Source organism: Podarcis liolepis (assembly GCF_965112155.1).
Source record: "Podarcis liolepis genome assembly, chromosome: 1".
NCBI classification, from domain to species: Eukaryota; Metazoa; Chordata; class Lepidosauria; order Squamata; family Lacertidae; genus Podarcis; species Podarcis liolepis.
The window spans coordinates 68,646,902-68,659,244 of NC_139554.1; the positions used below are offsets into that span (position 1 = coordinate 68,646,902).

The window sequence follows — 12,343 nt, forward strand, 5'->3', positions numbered from 1 at the left end:
ATGCACCTTTTTGGGCACCACGAGAGCACAGCCCTGAAAAATGCTCATCTTTTAGGCTCTGTGGCACATCCCGGTTTTGGGATTCAACATGTTGGAGGGTATGCTGCAAGCAACTGAAACAGAGGTGCATCACACTAATATATTTTTGCTGCCTTCTTATTCTTTTCCTCATAATCTTCTCCATCCACCTTTTCCTCCCCTCCCTCATCTAGGCCAGCATCCTGTTCTCACAGTGGCTGGCTAGATGCCTGTGGGAAGCACACAAGCAGGAACTGAGTGCAACAGCAATCTCCTTCCCTGTGGTTTCCAGCAATCTACCTACAGGACAATCTTATAAACGAGTACTTTACATCTCTCCAACCCAAGCTAAGCTTTCAAGCACACTGAATGATTTTGACACCTTCCAACATTTCAATGACACAGGTGTCATTTGATACTCTTATGAACACGTCTCTATTAAACCTGTCACCAAGATAGATAAATATTCCATATTTAGATCAGTGATAATTACATTGACAGAAGGGTCTTGGTCACCCTGTTCAGAATTATGATCTATGTCTCTCCAGCACTTTCCTTTCATAGTCTCTCACTATAAACACTACTGGTTTTTCCACCTTGGGGCATCATAAGATATTAGCCTAATAGCAGAAGCAGTTCACAAAACTTTGGATCTTGAAAGCTTAAAATGGCTTCAGCTTCAATTTTTTTAAAACAAGAGTTGGGAACTTGTGCCCCTCCAGTTGCTCTGTACTGTGACACCCCTCTGTCCCAGCAATGAGTGTTGCCAGGGTGGATTTACTATGAAACTAATGAATCTTGAGCTTTCACGCCCCTAATCCCGAAGGGGCCCCAGAAGTGACTTTAGTCCACATTGTTTTAAAAGTCTGGCTCTAGTGGACCCAATTTGAGTTGCATGATGCAAATTGATTAAATTTTTGTTGCATATTATTCTGACAATCCCGAAGTTTGAGTCTCAGTAGCACACATGTTGTAAAGGTGGAATGTAGTTGTAAGCTGGATGTTTCCCCCCTATTTTGTTTCCCCTCCCCCGTTATTCCTCTAGGGTTCCCTCAAGACCTGAGGAGGAGGACAGGGGCAATCATTCCAGATGGCAAGCCAAAATGCTTGCACTCAATGAACAATTAGAAGAGCATGGCACTGATTTCCTCTAAGGGTCTTCTCTTTTATTTTTGGAGGGGGTTGTCATAGTGTGTGTTGTTTTTGCAAAAGACTTTACTGTAAATAAATCATTGAATAAGTACTTCCAATGAATCTGGGGACATTGGCAGTTCACTTGGAAAAGTTTCAACCTGTTCTGTTTACTGCCTTAATCACACTTTCCAGGAATGACTTCTTTTCTTGCACAACCTATTTTGAAACCAGAGAACAGAAGCAATATAACAATATACTGACTCTGCACTGTAAAAAAAAAAGGTCATTATATCACAATATGCTGTACATAAATATATTTTTCTGTACATTAACACAGGGCTTTATCAACTAATGCATATGCACTATTCAACATTCTTCATAGTTTCACCACAGTGCCATCGAATAAAAGTATTAATTTATGCACACCGCCATGAAAAGAACAGCTCTTAAGAGCCTGGAAGTTTTCCTTTACTTTTCAGTGTTTCTTTCTTCTCTAAAATTATTTTTCCAACCAACTTCATCAACCATGTGCAGTTATGCCCTGAATGATTAGTACTGTAGATCAGAAAAGGGCATGCAAACGAAGAATTTTTTTGGTTGAGGGATCTGTGCCAGCTAGATAGCAGGAAACATTTTATTCTTAGTGAGAATAAATCCCTTTAAACTAGCACATATTTTGAAGGCCCACACAAACCCTTACTCATGCTATACATTCACAAACTTATGAGTCCAGTGCATTAATACAATAAAACAATAAAAATTAAAGTCTTAATTTATGACTTACTAATAGCAGAATTCAGCTGCTGTTTTTAGGAACTCACAGTTCTAGCCTGGACTCTATAAAGTCTGGAGAGGACTGTGGTTGCATTATCTACAGAAAGTGTTGAAGTGTTAAATCTTTGCATTAATAAAGGCTAAGATTAAAACAAAAAAGCCCTGTGAAACCAAACATATACTACTTCATCTCTACTGTGCTGCTTTCAATTCTCGGCAAAGCTGCCACCCATTCACAGTCAAGGCATGTTATATGGCAATAATTAAGCAACACTTCTGGCTGTTGAGATTCTTAGTTCACAGCAAGCCGGAAGAAAGCAGAGTTAATTCTATGAGGGTAATGTTTATGCCATCCGCGCCTAAGGAAGGTCATTATGCCCCTACTAAGAACATGCAATCTTTTTGCCAGACATTCTTAGGCTGTTGACTGTCAAAATCCATGTAATAGCACACCATGTCCTTTGACATTGAAGGTGGTTTCTCTGAACTATTTTTAAAGGCAGACAATCCAATAGGCATAGGATTTTCTTTTAGTAGCACGATCATTCCAAACTGGTTCTCCCATCCCCTATTTCATTTATACATTTTTTCTTTTCACAAAGTCAGCAATTCAGATTTTGATTATTTTTGTATCTCATCCTTTGACCAAGCAGCTCAACCCTCTCCGCTTTGGCTATTTCTTGCAACATTTTATTGCTGTTCCTTACGCATATCATACTATTATGAATCATAGTGCCGCAAGATGAAATAATGTTTTCCATAATATTTAATTCAACTTAACATAAAATGCTTCTAAAAAGTGGCACTGATTAGAATAAATCACAGACCAATCTTTTTCGTACTTACCTTTCTCACATTGTAAAAATCCCGATGAGGATTACTCTTGAGTTCTTTAAGTTCAGACATTTCATTTAACATCTCGTGTAAACCAAACTTAGATCCTAGAAAGTTAAGCCGCTTATGGCAGTATGTTTTTCTGCGGAAAAGGAAACACCATACCTTAAGTATCGTCTGACAGCAAATGAGAATGCTTTTACTTAAATAATCATAGAATTGGAAGGGACCCAAAGAGTCACCTATTTCAACCCCCTGCAATGCAGGAATCAGATATCCACTTAAGAATTAGAAATGTAACTTTTTCTTCTTCTTAAAGGTGTTGCAAAATACTGGAGCCGTAGGCCAAGCACTGCCATTGATCAACACTGTTCCAATCCCACATTTGAGAGATTCAGACTATTAAAACTACCTCACGGCTGCAAACCTAAACACATTTACTAAAGTGAGACCCTCTTTCTTTGTCCTTCACACAGACAACCAAAAGTCAATACAGTGGTACCTCGCAAGACGAATGCCTCGCAAGACGAAAAACTCACAAGACGAAAGAGTTTTTCGTTTTTTGAGTTGCTTCGCAAGACGAATTTCCCTATGGGCTTGCTTCGCAAGACGGAAACGTCTTGCAAGTTTGTTTCCTTTTTCCTATGGGAAACCATTTCAATGCATTCCTATGGGAAACCGTGCTTCGCAAGACGAAAAATTTGCAAGACGAAAAAACTCGCAGAACAAATTAATTTTGTCTTGCGAGGCACCACTGTATCAGAGATCAAGGGCACATTTCAAACAACAAAAAACACTCAAGGAGGATGCAAAGTCAGGCTAGAGAAAGGCATGACCTCAGGAGAAGGTCTATAGCTGGGAAATGGGTGTGGCCTGGAGACAGGTCCAAGCACCAGACAGAGAGTTCTGGAAGATCACAGATTACTCCTGGGTCTGAGGATCCCCACCCCTGGTTGACACTGTACGTCCCAGAACATCATTTAACATAATAGGTTTGACGTTCATAACAGCAGCACAACTGTTGAAGCATACAATAGGCTAGCATTAGGGAATTCTCAAAGTTAAACAAAGCCATACGTTGGGCCATCTGCAATGAGAGCCAGCACATGACTGAGGTCAAGGGTGTAAGTCTGAAGATCAGGATAAGGCAAGTTCCACGGCTCATCAGCTTCCATCATTTCTTTGCTCTCATAAACGAAGAAAATGCCTGCCTTCATCTTTACAACATAATCCAGATTCCCTGGAGAATCATCAAGATTGTAAAGGTCCTGCAGGTCTTTTGGGGGTGGATGAAAATCTATAAAAATGTCCGAATCAATAAATTTCTGTCATCATTCAAAATACAGTATTGTTTCTATTCACAATATTCCAACAAAGAAAGAGCAGTAATAGACATGAAAATCATGAAGTGCTATATAGGATATCTACTGTCACATGAATGTCATCTTAACTCTATGCAACATGGTACTATGGTACGTATCAGCCCCAAAACATGGAGTGAAACCCAACTCATGCTTAACCATTTATTTCAGTGATATTTGATATTTATGGTAATGTTCTTTACCATGGACCAAACTGCATCCATGGCCCAAAATCCAGAAGTTCAGAATGTGTTATATGAAAGCTATCCAAGCAAAGTATGAAAAAAGGTGATATTATACATGGGGCTGATACACCAACATAAACATTTTGAATTAGGATGCAAATCAAAATACGCTCTGTAAAATCTCTGCAGTCTTAAGTATAGGGCGTACAACTAGTGACCCCTCCAAATATTGCCAAACTACACCTACAGTAACCATTGGCCATAATGGCTGGGGCTAATGAGAGTTGAAATTCAAAAACATCTGGGGGGGCATAAGGTGACCACCTGTGGTTTAATGTTTGCGCTGCTGAGAGGGAAGAATTTTTGTGGCCAAAATTTGCACAGTTGCATAGGGCTGAAGCCAATATGTTCAAGAAGGATAGAGCGTGCTAAACATGAAAGCTGGGTGTGCAAATCCCTGTTCATATCTGAACTGGGTTACAAGCTAATCCCCACTTTCACCATTCCTCAAAAACAAGAGTTGGGGAAAACCCCATCTAGCAAAGCTGCAAGAGGAACTGACTTACTTGTATAATGCTGTGGGTGATGCTGTGGGTAACAATGCTTCCTATCGGAGTGATGGTTGCTGAACCTCCAATTAAATATTGAAAGTGCACTGCTAATTTGCCACCAAGCATAGTGTATGGACTTGACTAGCATTTTTCTGAGCAGCAGTGAATATATTGCACAGAACTGCACTATCCCTATATCTTTATGTGATTATTTACTCTTGAAGAACAAAATGGCAACACATTTATTAGAGTAAAACCTAATGCAAGGCTGGAAGTAATACTATTACCAGAATATTGATCAAGAGGGCATATTAAGAACAGTAAAAGTTAATCATCTCTTAGGTTTTCATGCACCAAAACCTTTAAAAAAACTGCAGCTAATTTACCTGGAAGTACTTCATCTTCATCTTTCCATTGTTCATTTCTCATACTGCATAAATATTGGGCTGTTGTCCTTGGAAAGCGATGGTAAGCAAGGCGACAATACTTTTCTCTAATAAGGAGAGCTTTTGCCAAATTCTTGGCAGCCTGCTCATAATCATCAACAGTAACCTGAAGGGAGAAATTATACAATTAACCACTAGAGTTGGGGTTTTTTAATGCTACTATAAACACTAATCCGAAACGCATTTGCTTGACAGCTAGGCCTACTTCTCACTGAAGCAATAAATCAATGTGTTGGTCGTGCCACTGTAGATTGTAAGTGGGTGTTCCTCTATACACAAGAATTCTCTACCCACAGAAAACTAGTACAACATGGAGGAGACTGTTCTCTGAAATCTTATTAACTATGTTGAAGAAAATCTGTATTTGGATGAGCATTCAATTGTGGCAGCCTCCACTTGTATCGTGAAGTAAAATTGTTCAATATTTACCATCTCAGTGACAGGCATTAAGACCTAGAGATTTCAATATAGCCTACAAATGTTATTAGGATTTCATCTAGGCAGACCAGTGAACCAAACCATTATAGAAACAGTCAAATCTACCCTATATTGTCAATCAAAATTCTTCATGCATTTACCTCCAGGTGAAGCAAAAGGCTTCTTATGATAACATGTAAATACTTCATGCACAGTTCCACCTGTGTCTTAATACTTCCCTACATAGATCAGTAATGTAATGGTGAACTTTAGCTGAATCTTGAAGCTTTTAAGAAAGTATGTACAGTAACCCAGGTTACCAGCACCCTGGATATATACGTAACTCGCATCTTACGCTTCTTTTACCTACATATTTGCAGCTATGAATGGAGGGGGTTGATGGGAATAAATAAATGGAGAATGGACAAAACCCACTCACACATAGCTACAAGCACAGGCTTACTCGACTTCAGGAAGGCAGAGCAAGCGGGCTCTGGCAGCATCCCAGAGCCTTCGCGCTGCCTTCCCAAAGCCAGGTGAGCAGCCCTCCTCCACCTTGCAACGGGTTGGGTAGGCAGTTCCAGGGGTTCCTTGCTTTATGTGTTTTTGCATTTATTTGTGGCCCCCTGAAACCCTCGCGTAAGATGTGAGTTACCTGTATATAGTAGTTTTGGAAATGATAGCAATGTGATCAGACAGGATGTACAACACTTGCTGGAAGAGATCTCACTTGGGATAAGAGAACCCCTTTACCTCAGCTCTCTGCCAGGTAGCAATACATGTTCATGTCAACATGTTTGATCATTATCTGAAGTTGGAGAGCCAAGTGCTGCTTCACACGTGCACCGGCTACATATACACCAAGAAGAAACCGCCTACCTGCACAAATGGAATATGGAAGTCACCGTGGGAGGTATGCATGGGCCTCCTATTCCAGGTAATTATTTGGACATGTTATAATCTGCTCAGCTCTTTGTGCCCCTAACTGAAGGCCAGGAGGAAAAGAGGATGAGAGAATAAAGGCCTCCTTTGATCCCTGTGCAGGTCATTTTTTATCTTGTACACAGGTAATAACTTATATCTGTATTCCAAAGCAAGATGGTAATACTGTATCATGTTTTTGTTAATTGACAAGACAAGTGTTACATGTCTACTGCACAGAGAAGGGTGGGGAACTGAATTTGACTAACAGGCAAGACTGTTATCTTCCCTACCACCTGTGGGCCAAATCTGACAGGTGAGTTGGGTGACTATTTGTCAGTCACCTGAGATCACAGTGCTGTCAAGTGATCCTTTTTCTGCCTGCACATTCTGAAACCAGTCTGAGTGCTTTGCAAAGCCCACTGCAAAGTGCTCTGCAAGACCAGAGATGTGAAGGCGCAGAAAAAGAATGAGGAGGGGAGAGAATTGAAGGAAAATGTTGGTTTCTGGGCCTTCACATTGCTATGAAAGACCCAATGATCAGCTGGTTGGCAGTGCCTGCAACGCCCTCTGCAGGTACTGCCCATCAGTTGTGCCTTCAAACCCCTTTCAGCTGAGCCAGGTTTACCTGCCCCACAACGGATGACAGGTGTAGGTCAGGTGAGCATGGCTGGGTCAAAATGGCTTTACAGGTGCCAAAGAATAGGGGGTTGGCAGGCTAGAGGTTCTCTAGCCCTGGAATACAATCTCTAGAGTAACTAGGCAAATATAAGCTTTATAAAAGAACAATTTAATTTCACATTACACAAGCATACAACAGTTAGCATTTTTTTCCCTTTTCTCTCTCTCTAAAAAAGGAAAAATTGACTGATTCCTTACCCCAGCACAGTAATCCCCACTAATTGTAACTCTTTGAAATTCTGGTACATCATACATCCTTTGGGTGGGTTGCAAAGAACCTGGAAGCACTGGAGTAGGAGGAGACACAACTGGGGTGTCTGACAGAGCTCTCGCTTCTTGTGGTGGAATTTGCAGCGACAAGGACTGGGACCGAATCATCTTGAAACTTTTCTTCCTAAGTTTCCATAGTACACAACACGTAAGTGAGTAAGACACATCTCGAGATCAACAAAATCAGCTTTATGGTTAAATTTTACTTCAAATATGTCCTGCCATATTAAAGACTTTAAGTTACTTCTGCATTGTCATCGAACAAACCTTTTCGCTGTTTCCAACGACTGTTGCTCTGCCATCTCCTTCTGCAGCTCTCTTTCTTTTGCCTCTTGCTGCCCAATAGGGCAATCCTCAGGCACGGTGAATAGTGACAAGGCATCTTTGCTGTCTTCTTCTCGAAGAACTTTGGCAAAAACCTTTTCGGCTAGAAGCCGCACCGACTCATCAACCTCAGAGAGGTTTAGCTTTGGGAACTGTCTGGGCATCTCAGCTAAGGGGGGAAAATATGGAATTACAGGCTACATGTTACAGTTAGTTATCAAAAATAAATCACTTTCCTTTTAGTTAATCCTAGAGTCATTAAAAATTTGCGCAATTTTACACCACTGTAATGGTTTTCAGTGAACACTATGTTCTTTTAACAGTCACCAGAGCAATAATTTTCTTATATGGCAATACCAGTTTTGAAGCTTAGGGCTACTCAACAAGAATTTTCAAAATCAGATGAAGAAATGCTCTACTCACTCCTGCATGATGTATTTCAAATTTTCTAGGTTTGATTCTGATGCCTATGATCACTATACTCCAATCCTAAATATTTTGAATGCATTTTTTAAAATAAGCCTCATTAGCTGTTTGCAAGTGCAAAGCATTGTGAGTTTCTCACTCTTTCCAAACATCAGCCCTAGAAATCACATTTGAAACTTCCCAGAGTTACAAAATAGGCATTTCAAACCATGTGGCAGGCTGCTGTCAAGGGAGGAAAATAGAAGACTCACTGGGCACATAAAACAAGACAGCACAGTTTTAGATTGTGGCAATTACTGAAGCACAAGTCAATTTTCATGAATTGGGCTGACTAAACAAAGAACACAAATTTAGCTTATTTATACGAAGTACAATGTGTGATGAAGTGGTTGAATGATACCTTCATTAAGCACCCATCTCACAACTCCATCCACAATTACCACAGCACCACTCAACTCACTTTTAGCAGCTCTGGGAGGGCACTGTAGCTTTGGGGTGAGCAGTGATTGCTTTGACTTACGCTGTATTGAATTTAGATGCACAGTAATTTCTCAACCATTTGGCTGTGTGAATTGGTGCAATATCCACCGGAAACTAGTAAAACTTAGAAATAATGAATGCAATCCAGCATGTATTAGGCACACCTCAGTCCTATTGAAATAAATGAAGCTCAACTGGACAGGCCAACGTTAAATTGCATCTACTATTGGCCGTATGTGGCATGCAGCAATGCAAACCTTATACATGTCAGAAATAAGTCTGAGTTCAGTAGGGATTACCCCCAAGTAAGTGGCATAGGATTACACCTACCTGGAAGCCTGCCCCATTGAATTTAACTAGATTTATTCTTGATCAGACATGAGTAATTGCACTGATTTCAACATGTTTAAGGATTAATGCTGATTCATCTTTCCTTTTATTGTGCACCTCTGTGTTTAGGACTTAGCACAGCTTTGTGAAGAAGGTGGTAGAGCTCTAGGAACCTGCCAGAGCCTCAAGCCTCCTCACCAAAACCCAGCTCCTCACTTGGGTGACAAGGCAGGGTATGGCCAATGGGTTCTGTGTCAAAGTAGTCTTGTGATCCACTTGGTATTAAAAATAGGGCCACCCTGGTCTACCATCAGATTGTCTTAAGATTGTATTAAGGACCACTGAATTCCATTTATGAGCTACCTGGCCCTTGGCATTAACTTCAGAGGTACCACTTCCGTGTCATCATGAGACAGCATGAGAAACAGTACCATTTAAATGGTGCCAATACAGCTCTGGAACATTATTCCAACTGAGCTGCATCAGCCCCCCAGTACAGACATCATTTAACATAATTTGAAAACATCTCTTTCACTCCAGGTCTTTAATATTTTGAAGTCCTATTTAATTTTGTTACTGCCTGAGTTTCAGTCTGAATTGTATCTTGTGTTTTAAAATCTGCATTTGATTTAAGGAAAACCAACTTAGTTGTATTTTATGGTTGAATTTTATATACGCAGCTAGCCATTCTGGTTATGACTGTAAAAGAGCAAAATATAAATAATAAATTGTTTATTTATTATTTCAAGTGCCCTCCTACCATTCTTTCATAGCCAAACGGTTGAAAGTTTCAAATGATAGCAAATAGTCATCATTCTAATTCATACCATTTTTCTATCATAAATGTCAAGCAATTTTGCAATGGAATAATTTGTGATTATAAGAGGAAGAGTGTTTAAACTGAATCTCTAAGATTATATTCTGTCTTTAAACTCTATGTGGGGGAGGAGAAAGATCAGCATTAATAGCAATTTTAAAAAGCTTTCCCTCCCCCATAAGATATTTACTGCATTCTCTATACAAACCAAAACAACCTTCATTCATGAATAGCTTTAATTTAAGTAACAAAGAAAACTCTTTAACATTCCTTTTTAAAGTCCATTTTTTATCAACCATTCCTCTTAAATAAGCTATATAATAATTACTCTGGAATATAATCTTGCAATATTTAGTTTCAATTTTTAAAATGCATCTTAAATTCCTTGTACTTGTCAGTTACTACATGAAGCCAAAGTTTCTATTAACACCTGCTAAAAATGTTCATGAACCAATAAACTATTTTTAAAAACCCTGTGTGGAAATGTAGGCCTGGGCATTGAATTCTAAATTTATCCCTGGTTTCAAAGCCAAAGGCATGGCTGAACTCTAACCACTTTAAAGTCCTATTAATTTCAGTGAAAGTGTTAAAGCATGTGTTGAAATATCTCCTGTTGAAATCAAAGGGTTTTTAAGGGCTTAGCATTATTAGGAGCCTTACCCAGTCAATCAGCGTTGCTTTGATTACGAGGAAGAAAACATTTATCCTGAAAACAAAATCATTCCCAAAAGTTGTGTAACTTGGAACAGTCTTTATGTGATGCTATTCCTACATGCATGACTCCACTTTCCAACTGTTGGCATCTGAGCTTGTTGTTAAATGGGAAACAATCTTCTATTAATAGCTACTAGCTGTGATGACTGCTTGGGAAATGATTTATTTTCAGTCTAAAAACAATTTCAAACATTACATGTTGATATATTCTAGTGATTGCTAATAAATAAGGTGCCTAAGTATTTCAACATTCCCATTTCTTTGTACTGCACAGGATGTTTCCCTTCCCTTCCTCCCCCTTTTTTGGTCTCTGCAACAAGGTTTCTAACTGGCTTTTCTGCTAAGTCTGTTGTAACCAACATATTGTACAAGGTCTAAGTCCAGGTCTATAACTATCCACCAAGAACAATCAAGTCTTGTAACACAGGTGGTGTCTTTTATTGCTCAGACCAAAGGTCTTGAGTGTCCCAAGATGTCTTTTCAAAATGGGAAACCTGTGGGACAACACCTATCATCCCTGACCATTAGCCCATCTGGCTGGGTCTGATGGGAGCTGGAATCCAACATCTGGAGGACCACAGATTCCCCACCCCTGCTGTAGACTAAAATAAATATTTATTTTGCCACTATCCATCCAAGGTCTCAGCCTGCATTCCTTTAAGCAAGAAAGTAGGGATAAAGAAACCCATGTCCTCTTACCATTGCTAAAGCTGAACCCAGCTACTCCACTCTGCAAGGTGTGAGATTCCTCACCCTTGGAGATTTATTGAAACCTGAATGCTTGGGGGGATTTTCCAGCTGACATGGCTGGTACTCCTAATGAGGCTCTCATCTCGCTATGGAATGGTGAAATGCATAGAGCCATTGACACAACCATTCCTGGGTGCCCTCACCATTTCTGTGGAGCACTTAGGTTGCCTTGGTATTCTAGTAACCAGCATGAAATGAAGCAGTGTTGGTAGGTAAGAGTGCAGGTGATGCAAATCTTAGCCCAACCCTGAACAAACACTAGTTTCCTCACAGCAGTGGCAAAAAAACACTTTACTTCTCTGCCACCAGTGCATCAACAAGTAGCTATGTAGCTGAGCTTTTCCAAGTGGTGGATGGGCTTTTGTTATCTGGCCAAGAGACTAGCACTCTGACACATTTGGAGGTCTGCTGTAACAACCCTGAGACACAAGAGGGGCAGAATTGCACAGATTCAGACAGTTATGAGACCTGGGAGGGGTTCCATCTTGTCCTCCTGCTATTTAATACCTATACAAAGCACCTGGGATATACTATCAGGATATCTGGAGTGAGGTATCATCATTATGCAGACAAGACCCAGCTGTCACTCTCTCTGTTCCATCAGAATTGGGAGAGACAGTTAAGGTGTTAAGACCAGTTCTTGTGGGCAGCAGTGGGCTGGATGTGGACCAATAAACTAAACTTGAATCCTGAAAAGCCAGATGTGTTTCATGTCCTGAGTTTTCAAGTCCAGGATGCAGGGGGAGGTGGACTGACTGTTCTGGATGGGCTTGCACACTTCTGGAAGGTGTGACTAGGAGTATATTTTTTTCAGCTACAGCTACAATTTGGCAGCTATGGCTCTTTCTGGACAAAAATTCTTTGGCTACTGTACTCCATGCTCTGGTAACTTCCAGGCAGCACTATGGTG

The 12,343-nt window shown here is 40.2% G+C and overlaps 1 protein-coding gene across 4 annotated transcripts in view; it reads right to left on the minus strand.

The window, feature by feature from the left end:
- The window catches only part of AMPD3 (adenosine monophosphate deaminase 3), a 35,206-nt gene that overhangs the window by 17,841 nt on the left and 5,022 nt on the right, over window positions 1-12,343 (minus strand). For all 4 annotated transcript variants that reach the window (XM_083477481.1, XM_083477480.1, XM_083477482.1 and 1 more), the window contains exons 2-6: window positions 7,860-8,085; window positions 7,521-7,716; window positions 5,244-5,409; window positions 3,838-4,057; window positions 2,773-2,902 (exon numbers count right to left, since the gene is read on the minus strand). In XM_083477481.1, coding sequence (XP_083333607.1) covers window positions 2,773-2,902; window positions 3,838-4,057; window positions 5,244-5,409; window positions 7,521-7,716; window positions 7,860-8,080 — 933 coding nt within the window. In that variant the 5' untranslated portion in view covers window positions 8,081-8,085. The remainder of the gene's footprint in view (window positions 1-2,772; window positions 2,903-3,837; window positions 4,058-5,243; window positions 5,410-7,520; window positions 7,717-7,859; window positions 8,086-12,343) is intronic.